We start from the raw sequence: 11979 nt of genomic DNA on the forward strand, positions 1-11979 counted from the left end.
CTAGGGGGGGACATGGGCCAGGCAGGGGGGCACAGGGGGGCAGTCCCTGGGGCGGGGCCCAGGCCGAGCGGGGGGGCGGGGCACGGGCCGGGCAGTCTCAGCTCCATCCCCAGTCGGGGCGGGTCAGGCCGGCGTAACCCAGCGCCATTGCCGAGCGCCCACCCCTCCCTCGCGTGACGCCGGCCGCTCGTGTCACGTGCTGGGGCGGGGCCTCTGGGGGCGCGGCGGGGGAGGGGCTCCGAGCTGCGGACGGGATCGGAGGCGGGGCGGGGCCATGCAGAGAAGGGGCGGGGCTAGGGGCGGGGCTAGGCAGCTGCGGGGGGGAGCTTGTCGGGGTCCGGATGGGCCTGACTCAGCCACTGGGCACCGCACGGGTCGGGGCGGCGGTACCGAGGGGGCAGGACCGTAGGTGCCCGGGGCACTAGTGCAAAGGGGGGTCGTGGGCAGGTGCCTGGGGCACTAGTGCAAAGAGAGGGGCAGGGGGTAGGTGCCCGGGGAGCTGGTGCAGGGGGGGTCGGAAGTAGGTGCCCGGGGAGCTGGTGCAGGGGGGTCGGGGGTAGGTGCCTGGGGAGCTGGTGCAGGGGGGTCGGGGGTAGGTGCCCGGGGAGCTGGTGCAGGGGGGTCGGGGGTAGGTGCCCGGGGAGCTGGTGCAGGGGGGTCGGGGGTAGGTGCCCGGGGAGCTGGTGCAAGGGGGTCGGGGGTAAGTGCCCGGGGAGCTGGTGCAGGGGGGTCGGAAGTAGGTGCCCGGGGAGCTGGTGCAGGGGGGTCGGGGATAGGTGCCCGGGGAGCTGGTGCAGGGGGGTCGGAAGTAGGTGCCCGGGGAGCTGGTGCAGGGGGGTCGGGGGTAAGTGCCCAGGGAACTGGTGCCGGAGGGGCAGGGAGTAGGTGCCTGGGGAGCTGGTGCAGGGGGGTCGGAAGTAGGTGCCCGGGGAGCTGGTGCAGAGGGAGGGCCAGGGGGTAGGTGCCCAGGGAGCTGGTGCAAGGGGGTCGGGGGTAAGTGCCCGAGGAGCTGGTGCCGGAGGTGCAGGGGGTAGGTGCCTGGGGAGCTAGTGCAGGGGGGTCGGGGGTAAGTGCCCGGGGAACTGGTGCTGGAGGGGCAGGGGGTAGGTGCCTGGGGAGCTAGTGCAGGGGGGTCGGGGGTAGGTGCCCGAGGAGCTGGTGCAGGGGGGTTGGGGGTAAGTGCCCGGGGAGCTGGTGCCGGAGGGGCAGGGGGTAGGTGCCCGAGGAGCTGGTGCAGGGGGGTCGGGGGTAAGTGCCCGGGGAGCTGGTGCCGGAGGGGCAGGGGGTAGGTGCCTGGGGAGCTGGTGCAGGGGGGTCGGGGGTAAGTGCCCGGGGAGCTGGTGCCGGAGGGGCAACCCATCCATGGAGGAAAAGCGCATCCTGTGTATTGGCCTGGTTTGCCTGGACATAATCAGCGTGGTGGACGTGTACCCGGCCGAGGACACGGACACCAGGTACGGGGGGCTCGGCTCCCTGGGGAGGGGAGAGGGGAGGCTGGATTGAGGGCACAGAGGGGCTGAGCTGGGCTGGGTGTGTTGGCCGGTCCAGCCCCTGGGCTGCAGGCTCTGGGAGCCCTGCGCTGGTCCCACGAGTGGGCAGGGGAAGTTGCCTTTGCCAGTCACAGATAACGTTCCCAGGGCCCTTCCCCTGGTGTGGTTCTGAGCCTCCCCAGCTCCGTTTTCCAGCTGGGAGGGGTGAGGCGCAGGGGGCTGGGACTTGGGGACGTGGGGCTGGAGGGAAGGGACTTGGCCAGGCCCTCAGCGCCAGGCAGCCCCATCACATCAGCCCCATCTCAGACCAGCTGGGTTGTTCTCACCACCCCCCCCCCCAGGAGCCTGGCACTGGCCCTCCGTGTCAGAGCCAGGGTAGGATCAGGGCTCTGGCTTTCAGGCCCATGCTCAAATGCTAGCCCCAGGCCCTCTCTGGGCCAGGAAAATCCACCCGGTGTTCAGGTGGCTGGAGAGTACCCAGCTGGCAGGAGCAGGACCTGGCAGTGCTGGCAATGAGACTCTGGCCAGGAGGAAATCCGGGCGCCTTCTCGACCATCTAGAAATGGCTTCGCCTGCAGCCCAATTTCCCGGGCAGAGCAGCCCAGACCCCCTCGGGCCCCTGGGTGCCTCCGACTCGCTCCCCCTGTATGGTGCCAGCCCTGTGCACTGGCCGCGGTGCTGCCCTGGGAACCCAGCCCCAAGCGCTCCCTGCATGACCAGCCCTAGCAGCAGCCTTCCGTTAAACTGGCTGCCCTGGCACATGGGGCAGGGGGTGGCATGAGCTTCCTCTGCCCCACCCCACACCCGTCAGCCAGCAGGGAACCCCCGGCTGGCTCTGCGATCCCACCCCCAGCTAAGAGCCCTGTTCCAGGCATGACGGGCCCCGCGCAGAGCTGGGATCCCGGGGCCCGGCCATGCCCTGTCATGGCTGTCTGTCTTCCAGGTGCCTGTCTCAGCGCTGGCAGCGGGGGGGCAATGCCTCCAACTCCTGCACTGTGCTGTCCCTGCTGGGGGCACCCTGCGCCTTCATGGGCTCGTTGGCGCCAGGACACGCAGCAGAGTAAGTGATGGAGCTGGGGCGGGAGGACTGCGGGTCAGCGTGCCTGCAGTGAGACAGGAGCCTGGGTGCCCAAGCCAGCGCCTCGGGTATCCTGCCACAGGCAGTGCCAGTCCCACTGGTACAGCTCAGGGGACCATTATGCACCGTGGCAGGTGCCCTGGCCCCCAGCACGCTGGAATGAGAGAGAATCCTTCCTTCCAGGTGACAGGGCCCAGCAAGTTGGGGGTGGGGAGCCCACAAGGATGGGGAGACGTGATGCCTCCGCTGATCACGGGGTCTCTGACTGCCTCCTTGTGCTAGGGGAGGGGGGCAGATCAGACCGGGGGCTTCCTTTACCCTGAGTTTTGTGTGCTCTGAAGTCTTGTGACCCCTGGATTCCTACCCGGCCTGCTCTGGCACCCCCCAGCTGGGCCCTATCAGGCCTGTTCCCACTGGCTGGGCTGTCCAGCTCCTCGGCAGCACTGCCCTCACTCAGGGGCTGCGTTTCCAGCTGGCAAGGGGCACCAGGGGTTGGGTGCAGGGGATCTGCTGCAGCGTCGGCAGGGGGGTAGGTGTGCTGCTGCTTTTCTGAAATCCACATCTGCTTGCTAAGTGGTGTGACCAGCTGCCATTAGGGTGTGACCCACCATAACCTGATGTGTCCATGCTCCCCCGTGGTCCCTGTCAATTACATCACCATGGACACAAAATGAGAGGGTTCCCCTGGCTCCCATCCAGCCTTTTCCTCTGGGACCAGGGGACACGAGATGCTCAAAGTCTGTTCTCCAGAGCATCAGCCAGGCAAGTGGGTATATCCACAGCCAAAGGGCCCTCAGGGAGACCCCTACCGCCGGCCCCATCTCCCTGCTGGGGAGTGACGGAGCCCCCAGCCCTTCCCGGGGAGACCCCCCCTCTGGCCTCATCTCCCGGCTGGGGAGTGACGGAGCCCCGAGTCCTCCCAGGAGACACCGCAACACCCCCGCCGGCACCATCTCCCTGCTGGGGAGTGACAGAGCCCCCAGCCTTTCCTGGGGAGACCCCCCGTCACACCCATCTCACTGCTGGGAAGTGAGAGAGCCCCCAGCCCTTCCTGGGGATAAACCCCCTGCTCCCCGCTGGACCCATCTCCCTTCTGAGGAGTGACAGAGCCCCCAGCCCTTCCCAGGAGACACCTCAACACCCCCGCCGTCCCCATCTCCCTGCTGGGGAGTGACAGAGCCCCCAGCCCTTCCCAGGAGACCCCCCTGTCACAACCATCTCACTAATGAGAAGTGAGAGAGCCCCCAGCCCTTCCTGGGGATACACCCCCTGCACCCCGCTGGACCCATCTCCCTTCTGGGGAGTGATGGAGCCCCCAGGCCTTCCCAGGAGACACCCCAACACCCCCGCCGGCCCCATCTCCCTGAGCCCCCAGCCCTTCCTGGAGAACCCCTCCCCTCTCTGGCCCCATCTTCCTGCTGGGGGGTCTCTGGAGAGCCTTTCACCCCCACTTCTGGTTGTAGCCTGGGTGCCGCCCTGGCCAATCGTGGTCTGTGGGGCTCCCGGTGCAGAGGGGCCGGTGCAATCGCTGCTGGGGACTGACTGGGCCCCCAGACCTGCTGTCTCCCTTCCGGCGCCCAGGCTCTGCAGGGCAGCGGCTCTCCCCTCTTGCGCTAACCCTCTCTGCGCCCCCTCCCCGGCAGCTTCGTCCTGGCCGACCTGCGGCGCTATGCAGTGGAGCTCACCCACCTGGTCTCGCACCCCGAGAGCTCCTTCCCCACCTCCATCGTCATCATCAGCGCGAGCCGGGGCACCCGCACCATCCTGCACACAAACAGGTGCGTAGGGGCTGTGCCCGGCGCCCGCTGTGCCCGCCAGGATCTAACCCCTCTCTCCCTCCCCGTTCTCTCCCCTCCCTCGCTAAGTTTCATCGTGGCAGACTTCCGGCGCAGGGGTGTGGACGTAGCGCATGTGGCGTGGCAGAGCCGGGGGGACATGCCGTGCGCCTGCTGCCTTGTCAACAGCACCACCGGCTCGCGGACGGTCACGCTCTATGACACGTAAGGCCGTCACATCCACCGAGCCGTCGTGCCAATCCCCCCTGGCAGGCAGGCGGCTCCCGCGGGGGGAACCTCAGTGCCGGGCCCTCAGGTCCTGCCTGTCACGGACGGGGGCTCGGGGGCCCGTGCCCTCAGGTCTCGCCTCAGCGCTGCCCTGTCAGAGGGGACCCATCCCGCATGGCTGATTGACTGATTCCTCCATTGATTCTGCACACAGACGCCAATCAGCTAATCCTGGCTGACCAATCAGCACTGGTAATTTCACTGCCATAATCGGCATATCTCGATGGTCTTTGGGGGGGAAACCTGCATGTGTGACACCCGCTGTGCCCCCAGGGCTTATGGGGGTTGCCCCGTGACTCCCTGTGCCTGCCCTCTCTGCAGGTGGTAGGCGTACAGAGGGGGACCCTTGGGCTGGCTGCTGTAGCAGTGACCTCCCTGCACTCGCAGGGCTGGGTCAGGGCCTTTCGCTGGGTCCCCACTGCCCGCGGGATGGGATGCTCCCTTGGGAACTCGCCTGGCCCACACCAGCCCCGTCCCTCCATTTCCTGGCGGGTGGTGTGGCGCTGTGCTTGGAGCAGGGCTGGCGAGCTGGGGTGCCCGCACTGCCTGCCCCTGGTGGTGAGCCCCGTCTTTGTGGGGCTGCTCGGCACAGGAGGGGATCAGAGGAGCTTCCCAGCCCCTCCAGTTAATATAGCTCCCGTACAGGGCCGTCTCTCCTGCCCGCTGGGACCAGGCGGCAGGACTTTGGTCTGGGAGCCTGTTAATCCTTTGCTGGCAGGAGGCTCGAGCTAGGATCCAGCAGCCGGAGAAGTGGGGGCGGGGGTTAGTGATTCCTGTGGGCTCGGTGCCACTGAGCTCTGTTCCCCTCGCTGAAGGGCGTCAGCGGGCACCCCCATCCCTGGGAGCTTTGTGATCAAAGTCTGGCTGATGCCCTTTGAGATCAGGTCAGGGTCTGGGGCCTTCATCCCCTCTGCCAGAGGCTGTGGTTAATCATTGAATCGGTGCCTGGTTACCGCTGGCTGGGTGTGAGCCCGGCTGGGCAGAGTCCAGCCCCTCAGAGCCCCACACGATCACGCCTGTCTGCCCTGTTGCTTGGCCTTTGTACCCCACCAGGAGCCCTGTGTGGGCAGGGGCCTCGCCAGCCAAGCGTGCAGGGGGAGCAGTGCCCAAGGGCACAGGGCACCATGGTGTCCTCTGGGGCAGGCTGGGGGTTCTGTGTGGAGGGGCTGTGAGTGCCACAGGCCATGCTGTGTGTTGGGCTCCACCGAGCTGGGGCCACTAGCCCGGATTCCCCAGTGGCTCACTGACTGCATGGGCTAAAGTCGCCCCCCGTCCCCCTCAGCCCTAACCTCTCTGCTAGGAGAGGCCCCGTGCACCCGCCCACTGACTCCCCATGTTCTCCCCCTCCCCCATGGGTTAGAAACCTGCCAGATGTGACAGCCCAGGATTTCGAGCAGGTCGACCTCACCCAGTACAAGTGGATCCATTGGGAGGTGAGTCCCCTGTCCTGCCGGCGAGGCCCCCCTTGTGCCATTGACTGCGCACAATGGGTCCCTACCCCCGGCAGTGTCCAGCGTGAGGAGGCGAAGGCAGATCAGAGGAGTGGGATGGCACGTACACGGGAGTGCTGCCCAGCCCGGGGCCATGTCATGGTGGGGCCAGGAGTGAAGATGAGGAGTGGGCCAGGCAGCAGGCTGGTGAGGAGCGGAATAGGGCTGGGGTGACCAGAGGGGGGTGGTTACGGTAGCCCCGCAGGACACAAAGGCTTGGCCAAGCACCCGCTCATTGGCACAGAAAGGAAGGGGCGGCTCGGAGTCGCAAGGGAGTGGCAGCAGCAGATTTAGTGATGGGGAGGAGCCTGAGTGACCCAGAATAGAGCCTGGCCCCAGTGCTTCTGGCCGGGGCCCTGGAGGTGGGATGGGAGGCAGATGTGCCGGCTTGCTGCTCTCTGCTCCACACTTCCATCTTCGCAGGCTGCTCCGTGTGGACCTTGCTTCTGACTGGCTCCATGTGCGGACGCTGTTATCTGGACTGAGTGCTTGGTGCTGGGTAGCCCTGTGTAGACAATCCCGTTCTGTGGCCACACGGCCCAGCCCACCTTCCCATGCAGCACGAAACTGCCAGGTGGCTTAGGCTGGGGTCGCTAGTCCCTGCCGTGGCACCCAGCCCCAGGCCAGGCTGGTGTGCTGTGCCCAGGCCTGTGGGCACAGAGGGACCAGGGGTACTGCCCTGGCTCTGCTGAGAGCTTGTCCTGCTTCCAGGGCAGGAACGCTGCAGAGCAGGTGAAAATGATCCAGCGCGTGGAGGAGTATAACCGGACCTGCCCAGCCCACCAGAGAGTCTCTACGTCGGTGGAGGTGGAGAAACCCCGGGAAGAGCTGTACCAGCTCTTCGGCTACGGAGACGTGGTAGGAAATAATGGGGCATGTCCCTGCCACTGACCCCTCTTCCTGGGTCCTGGCATGGGCCCGACACTGCAGGGGTCTCTGGGGGTGGTGGGGAGAGCTCAGCTGTAATTGAGCTCCCACTGGCTGTTGGGGAACCCTTCCTGCCAGGGAGGTGGGTCTGGCCGGGTTGTTTCACACTGGGCAGGACAGAGCCCTAGAGAATGGGCTGGAGGGACCAGGCTGCCCTGGCAGGCCCAGCAGGTCACGTCCAGGGTTCTCTGATGGGGCTGGGGTATGACACGGAGAGGACGGGGTGGCTGTGTCAGCACAGGGGAACACTATCGGGTGGAGGTGAGCAGGAGCAGTGGGAACCTGCTGAGGTCCAAGAATCTGGAGGGTATATGTAAATGAGCCAGTGCTCTAAACTGCATAATTTATGAATATGCATTACCTCAATTACACAAGTAGCCCAAAGCTGCGTCTTATTACAGGCAAGCACAGCCCTGTGTGACCCCTGGTTTCCTCCTCCCACCGCTGTGGGGGGCATGAACCTGCAGCCTCTAGCCTGAGCAGCCTCTTCACTGCACCCAAAACGCTCGATCGGGCTGGGGTGGGCCAGATTGTTCTGGCTGGGTGGGTGGGTTATGCCTTGGCAGGGGGAGGCAGCATTGACCTCAGCTGCATTAATGAGGTGGGGGATCCTCTCTGAACCCCATCTGTCAGGGTCCTGCCTGCTGCATGAGCATCCCCTGCCCCTGGGGGCAGCTGGGGTCAGGGGGTCACAGCGGGGGGGGGCAGGGAGCTCGGCTTACAGCCTGTCTTGCTGCAGAGCCCTGCTGCCTGGAAGGGGCCCCCATGGGGGAGGTGTCACAGCCCAGAGTGGGGCCCCTGCATGGGGGGAGCCGGAGAGCAGCACAGCTGGGGCATGCCCCTGGGGGCGCTGCAGGTGACGGGGGGCGCTCTGGGCAGCTGGCACCAGCTCACTGCTCTGGGAGGGGTGTCCAGGTGGGCACCTGCCTGTGGGAGACATGACAGGTGCATGGGATGCCAGTGAGGAGGGGAGCTGATTGGCCTGCTGAGCAGTCCCACTAGCCAATCAGACGCCAGAGCCTGCATGGCTCAGGGTGCTGGGGCTTGGGGCCTGGGCTCCTGCTGGGCACGTTGATTGGGGGGCATTGGGGATGGGGAGGGGTGCTGGCTGAGGGGCACTGGCATGGGGGGGCTCTGCGGAGGGGCACTGGGGGTGCTGGCATTGGAGGCAGGGGCTTGGTGCTGACTGGGGGCATTGGCATTGGAGGTGGGGGGGTGATGCTGGCTGAGGGGTACTGGCATTGGGGTGAGGGCTCAGCAGAGGGGCACTGGGGCACTGGCATGGGGGGCTTGTCGGAGGGGCACTGAGGGGCACTGGCATTGGAGGTGGGGGCATGGTGCTGGCTGAAGGGCACTGGGGGCGCAGGCATTGGAGGTGGGGGCTCAGCGGAGGGGCACTGGGGGCACTGGCATGGGGGGCTTGTCGGAGGGGCACTGAGGGGCACTGGCATTGGGGGTGGGGGCTCAGCGGAGGGGCACTGGGGGCACTGGCATGGGGGGCTTGTCGGAGGGGCACTGAGGCACTGGCATTGGGGGTGGGGGCTCAGCGGAGGGGCACTGGGGCGCTGGCATGGGGGGCTCGGAGGGGCACTGGGGGCACTGGCACTGGGGCGGGGGCTTGGTGCTGGCTGAACGGTACTGGGGGTGCTGGCATTGGGGGTCTTGGCAGAGGGGCACTGGGGGGCACTGGCATTGGGGCAGGGGCTTGGTGCTGGCTGAGGGACACTGGGGGTGCTGGCATTGGGGGTCTCAGCAGAGGGGCACTGAGGGGCACTGGCCTTGGGGTGGGGGCTTGGTGCTGGCTGGGGGGCACTGGGGGGCATTGGCATTGGAGGTGGGGGGTGGTGCTGGCTGAGGGGCACTGGCATTGGGGTGGGGGCTTAGCGGAGGGGCACTGGGGGCGCTGGCATTGGGGTGGGGGCTCGGTGCTGGCTGAAGGGCACTGGAGGCACTGGCATTGGGGGTCTTGGCGGAGGGGCACTGGGGGTGGGGGCATGGTGCTGGCTGAAGGGCACTGGGGGCTCTGGCAGTGGGGGTCTTGGTGGAGGGGCACTGAGGGGCACTGGCATTGGGGTGGGGGCATGGTGCTGGGCACTGGGGGTGCTGGCAGTGGGGGTCTTGGCGGAGGGGCACTGAGGGGCACTGGCCTTGGGGTGGGGGCATGGTGCTGGGCACTGGGGGTGCTGGCAGTGGGGGTCTTGGCGGAGGGGCACTGAGGGGCACTGGCCTTGGGGTGGGGGCATGGTGCTGGGCACTGGGGGTGCTGGCACTGTTCATGGGCTCTGGCTACCTGGCCCTGCCCTCTCACTCCCTTTCTTTCCCGGCAGGTATTTGTCAGCAAGGAGGTGGCGAAGGCCTTTGGGTTCCACTCGGCGCCTGAGGCCGTGAAGGGGCTTCACAGCCGTGTGAGACCAGGGTAGGCCTGGGCCACATGGGGCCAAACTGGGAGGATGAACCTGGTTCAGGGGGCCAGGGACTCACCCCCGGCACACACTGCCCTGCCCTGGGCAAAGCAGCGCAGCAGCGGCAGCCTCCAGCCCTCCTTAGCCACCGCTGCTTGAGGCGGGGGGAGCAGGGCCCGGAGCCGGCTCTGGACGGTAACCTGCTCGCCAGCTGCTGGGAAATGGGTGGTGGGTTCGGAGCAGTGCGGGGCAGCTGGCCCCAAGCGGCGGGGGGCGGACGGTGCTCAAGGCTGGCTGTGGGGTCACGCTGTGGGGCTGCCCCCCCAGGGCCACCGTGATCTGCGCCTGGGCTGAGGCAGGGGCTGATGCGCTGGGGCCTGACGGGGAGCTCGTCCACTCAGACGCCTTCTCCCCGGAGACCATTGTGGACACACTGGGCGCTGGAGACACCTTCAATGCTGCCGTTCTCTTGGCCCTGTCGAGAGGTGAGGCAGCGCTGCTGCTGGGGCCTCCCCACGGGGCGCACTGGGGGGTCCGGGGGCCTCCCCGCAGGGTGTACTGGAGGGGGAGGGGGCCACACCCAATGGGGTGCACTGGAGGGGCTGCGGGCTCCCCGGGGGGCACACTAGAGGGGGAGGGGCTGGGGGCTCCCCATGGGGTGCCCTGGAGAGCTGGGGGCCTCCCCACAGGGCACACGGGAGGGGGAGGGGGCCACACCCCACAGGGCGCACTGGAGGGGCCGGGAGCCCTCCCCACGGGGCTCACTGGAGTGAGAGGGGGCCACGCCCTGCAGGGCGCACTGGAGGGGCCAGGAGCCCTCCCCATGGGGCACACTGGAGGGGGAGGGGGCCATGCCCCGCAGGGCTCACTGGAGGGGCCGGGAGCCCTCCCCATGGGGCACACTGGAGGGGGAGGGGGCCATGCCCCGCAGGGCTCACTGGAGGGGCCGGGAGCCCTCCCCATGGGGCACACTGGAGGGGGAGGGGGCCACGCCCCGCAGGGCTCACTGGAGGGGCCGGGAGCCCTCCCCACGGGGCACACAGGAAGGGGAGGGGGCCACGCCCCGCAGGGCGCACTGGAGGGGCCGGGAGCCCTCCCCACGGGGCTCACTGGAGGGGGAGGGGGCCACGCCCCGCAGGGCGCACTGGAGGGGCCGGGAGCCCTCCCCACAGGGCTCACTGGAGGGGGCCGGGGCAGGCTTGGGCTGACAGGCAGCTCGTTCTCCCATGACAGGGCAGAGGCTGCAGGAGGCGCTGACCTTTGGCTGCCAGGTGGCCGGCAGGAAGTGTGGGGTCCATGGCTACGACGGCATCGTGTGAGCAGAGTGCCGCCCACGGCGGGAGATGCCCCCTTTGCACCAGGAGGTGGCAGCTGGTGCCAACTGGCCGGGATTTCCTGGGGCACGAGGGCTGAGCTGTTGGCGCTGCCCGCTGGGTGCCGCAGTGCCAGCTCCCCGGGCACTGTACCTGGCCCTGCGGGTCCCCTCCCCGTCCTGCGTAGTCAATAAACGCTTGGGAACGGCTGCAGCACTCCTCCTTCTCAGCACAGGTGCAGTCCGGCTGGCAGGCGAGCGCCGGGGGCCTGGCGGGCTCTGAGTCTGCCCCCCGTTAGTGCTGCTCTGGCACTGCCGAGCTGGGCAGACGTGTGGCAGCGTGTGAGCTGTGGGGGAAGCGCCCGCCCAGGGGGTAGGCAGCCAGAGCCAGGACGCAGCCGCGCCTGGGCACAGCAGACCCTGCTGCCTGGGGTTGGCTCTGACCTAGACCCCACAGCTGGGGCTCCCCATGGCTCCGCGCCTTAGAGGAAGCACAGCAGCTGGGGGGAGCTGCACGGTGGGCCCTGCCAAGAGCTGCCTCTCTGCAGAGCCGGCTCCTCGAGCCCCTGGCAGGCAGGGTGAGGGGTGGGGGGCAGGTGGGGCCAGCCAAAGGAGGTGAGGGCTCCCGCTCTGCCCTTGGGTCCACAGTGCGATGGGCTCCCAGGCTCCATTCTGACTGACGGGGGATGTCCAAGTGCTCCTGGGGCCTGGCTCCCCGGGGGCTCTGCTCAGCATGACGCCTGCCAGTTCAGCCCAGCGCCCAGGGCAGGCAGGGCTCAGTCTGGCCTGAGGGGAGTAGGGGGTGGCCACGGGCTGAGCAGAGGGACTGGCCTGGGGCCACGGAGCGAGGAGAGCCCTGGAAGGCCCCCTGGCTGGGCTCACCCAGGGTGGGGCAGTGTCACAGCTGGCTGCATGGGCCTGGCCTCCTGCCCACCTCATGGCAGCAGGTCTGGGGTTGGGCTGGACCCTGGCTAGGGGTGCACTGGGAGTTGTGATGTCCATCTCAGGGGTAGGGCAAAACTCCTGTGCCAGTCACTGAGGGGGTCAGGGGTTGAACCCCTGGTACAGCTGATGGAGGCACCACCCTTCTCCCACTCAGGGCTGCTGGAGACAGAGGGCCTGTGCCAGGCCCTGCTGCCAGGGTGGTAGTGATTGAGAGGGCATGGCCCAGGGGGCTGAGGAACGGGCACTCTGCCTGGACTAGGTGCCCGTGCCCT

At 67.8% G+C, this 11979-nt stretch overlaps 1 protein-coding gene across 20 annotated transcripts; it reads left to right on the top strand.

The window, feature by feature from the left end:
* Positions 1-302: 302 nt before the first annotated feature.
* On the top strand, positions 303-10972 carry KHK (ketohexokinase). Of its 20 annotated transcripts, none has more exons than XM_050951518.1 (9): positions 303-668; positions 741-776; positions 1254-1454; positions 2434-2550; positions 4212-4346; positions 5992-6064; positions 6833-6979; positions 9376-9464; positions 10684-10972. In XM_050951518.1, the coding sequence occupies exons 3-9, from the start codon at positions 1363-1365 to the stop codon at positions 10955-10957; spliced, it is 927 nt and encodes a 308-aa protein (XP_050807475.1). In that variant the 5' UTR covers positions 303-668; positions 741-776; positions 1254-1362; the 3' UTR covers positions 10958-10972. The 20 variants fall into 20 exon arrangements, with proteins under 20 accessions (XP_050807475.1, XP_050807471.1, XP_050807472.1 ...); XM_050951514.1 differs by lacking the exon at positions 741-776 and adding an exon at positions 813-848 and having other exon boundaries at positions 1217-1454; XM_050951533.1 differs by lacking the exon at positions 741-776 and adding an exon at positions 1181-1252 and having other exon boundaries at positions 352-560; positions 1290-1454.
* Positions 10973-11979: the final 1007 nt, after the last annotated feature.

The sequence above is a fragment of the Gopherus flavomarginatus genome, chromosome 4 (genome assembly GCF_025201925.1).
Source record: "Gopherus flavomarginatus isolate rGopFla2 chromosome 4, rGopFla2.mat.asm, whole genome shotgun sequence".
Taxonomy (NCBI): Eukaryota; Metazoa; Chordata; order Testudines; family Testudinidae; genus Gopherus; species Gopherus flavomarginatus.

Coding starts and splice junctions, on each gene's coding strand:
- KHK (XM_050951515.1), top strand. CDS start 1,363: ATGGAGGAAAAGCGCATCCTGTGTATTGGCCTGGTTTGCCTGGACATA. Junction 4,347..5,991: donor ACCATCCTGCACACAAACAG/GTGCGTAGGGGC, acceptor CCCATGGGTTAG/AAACCTGCCAGATGTGACAG. Junction 9,465..10,683: donor CACAGCCGTGTGAGACCAGG/GTAGGCCTGGGC, acceptor CTCCCATGACAG/GGCAGAGGCTGCAGGAGGCG.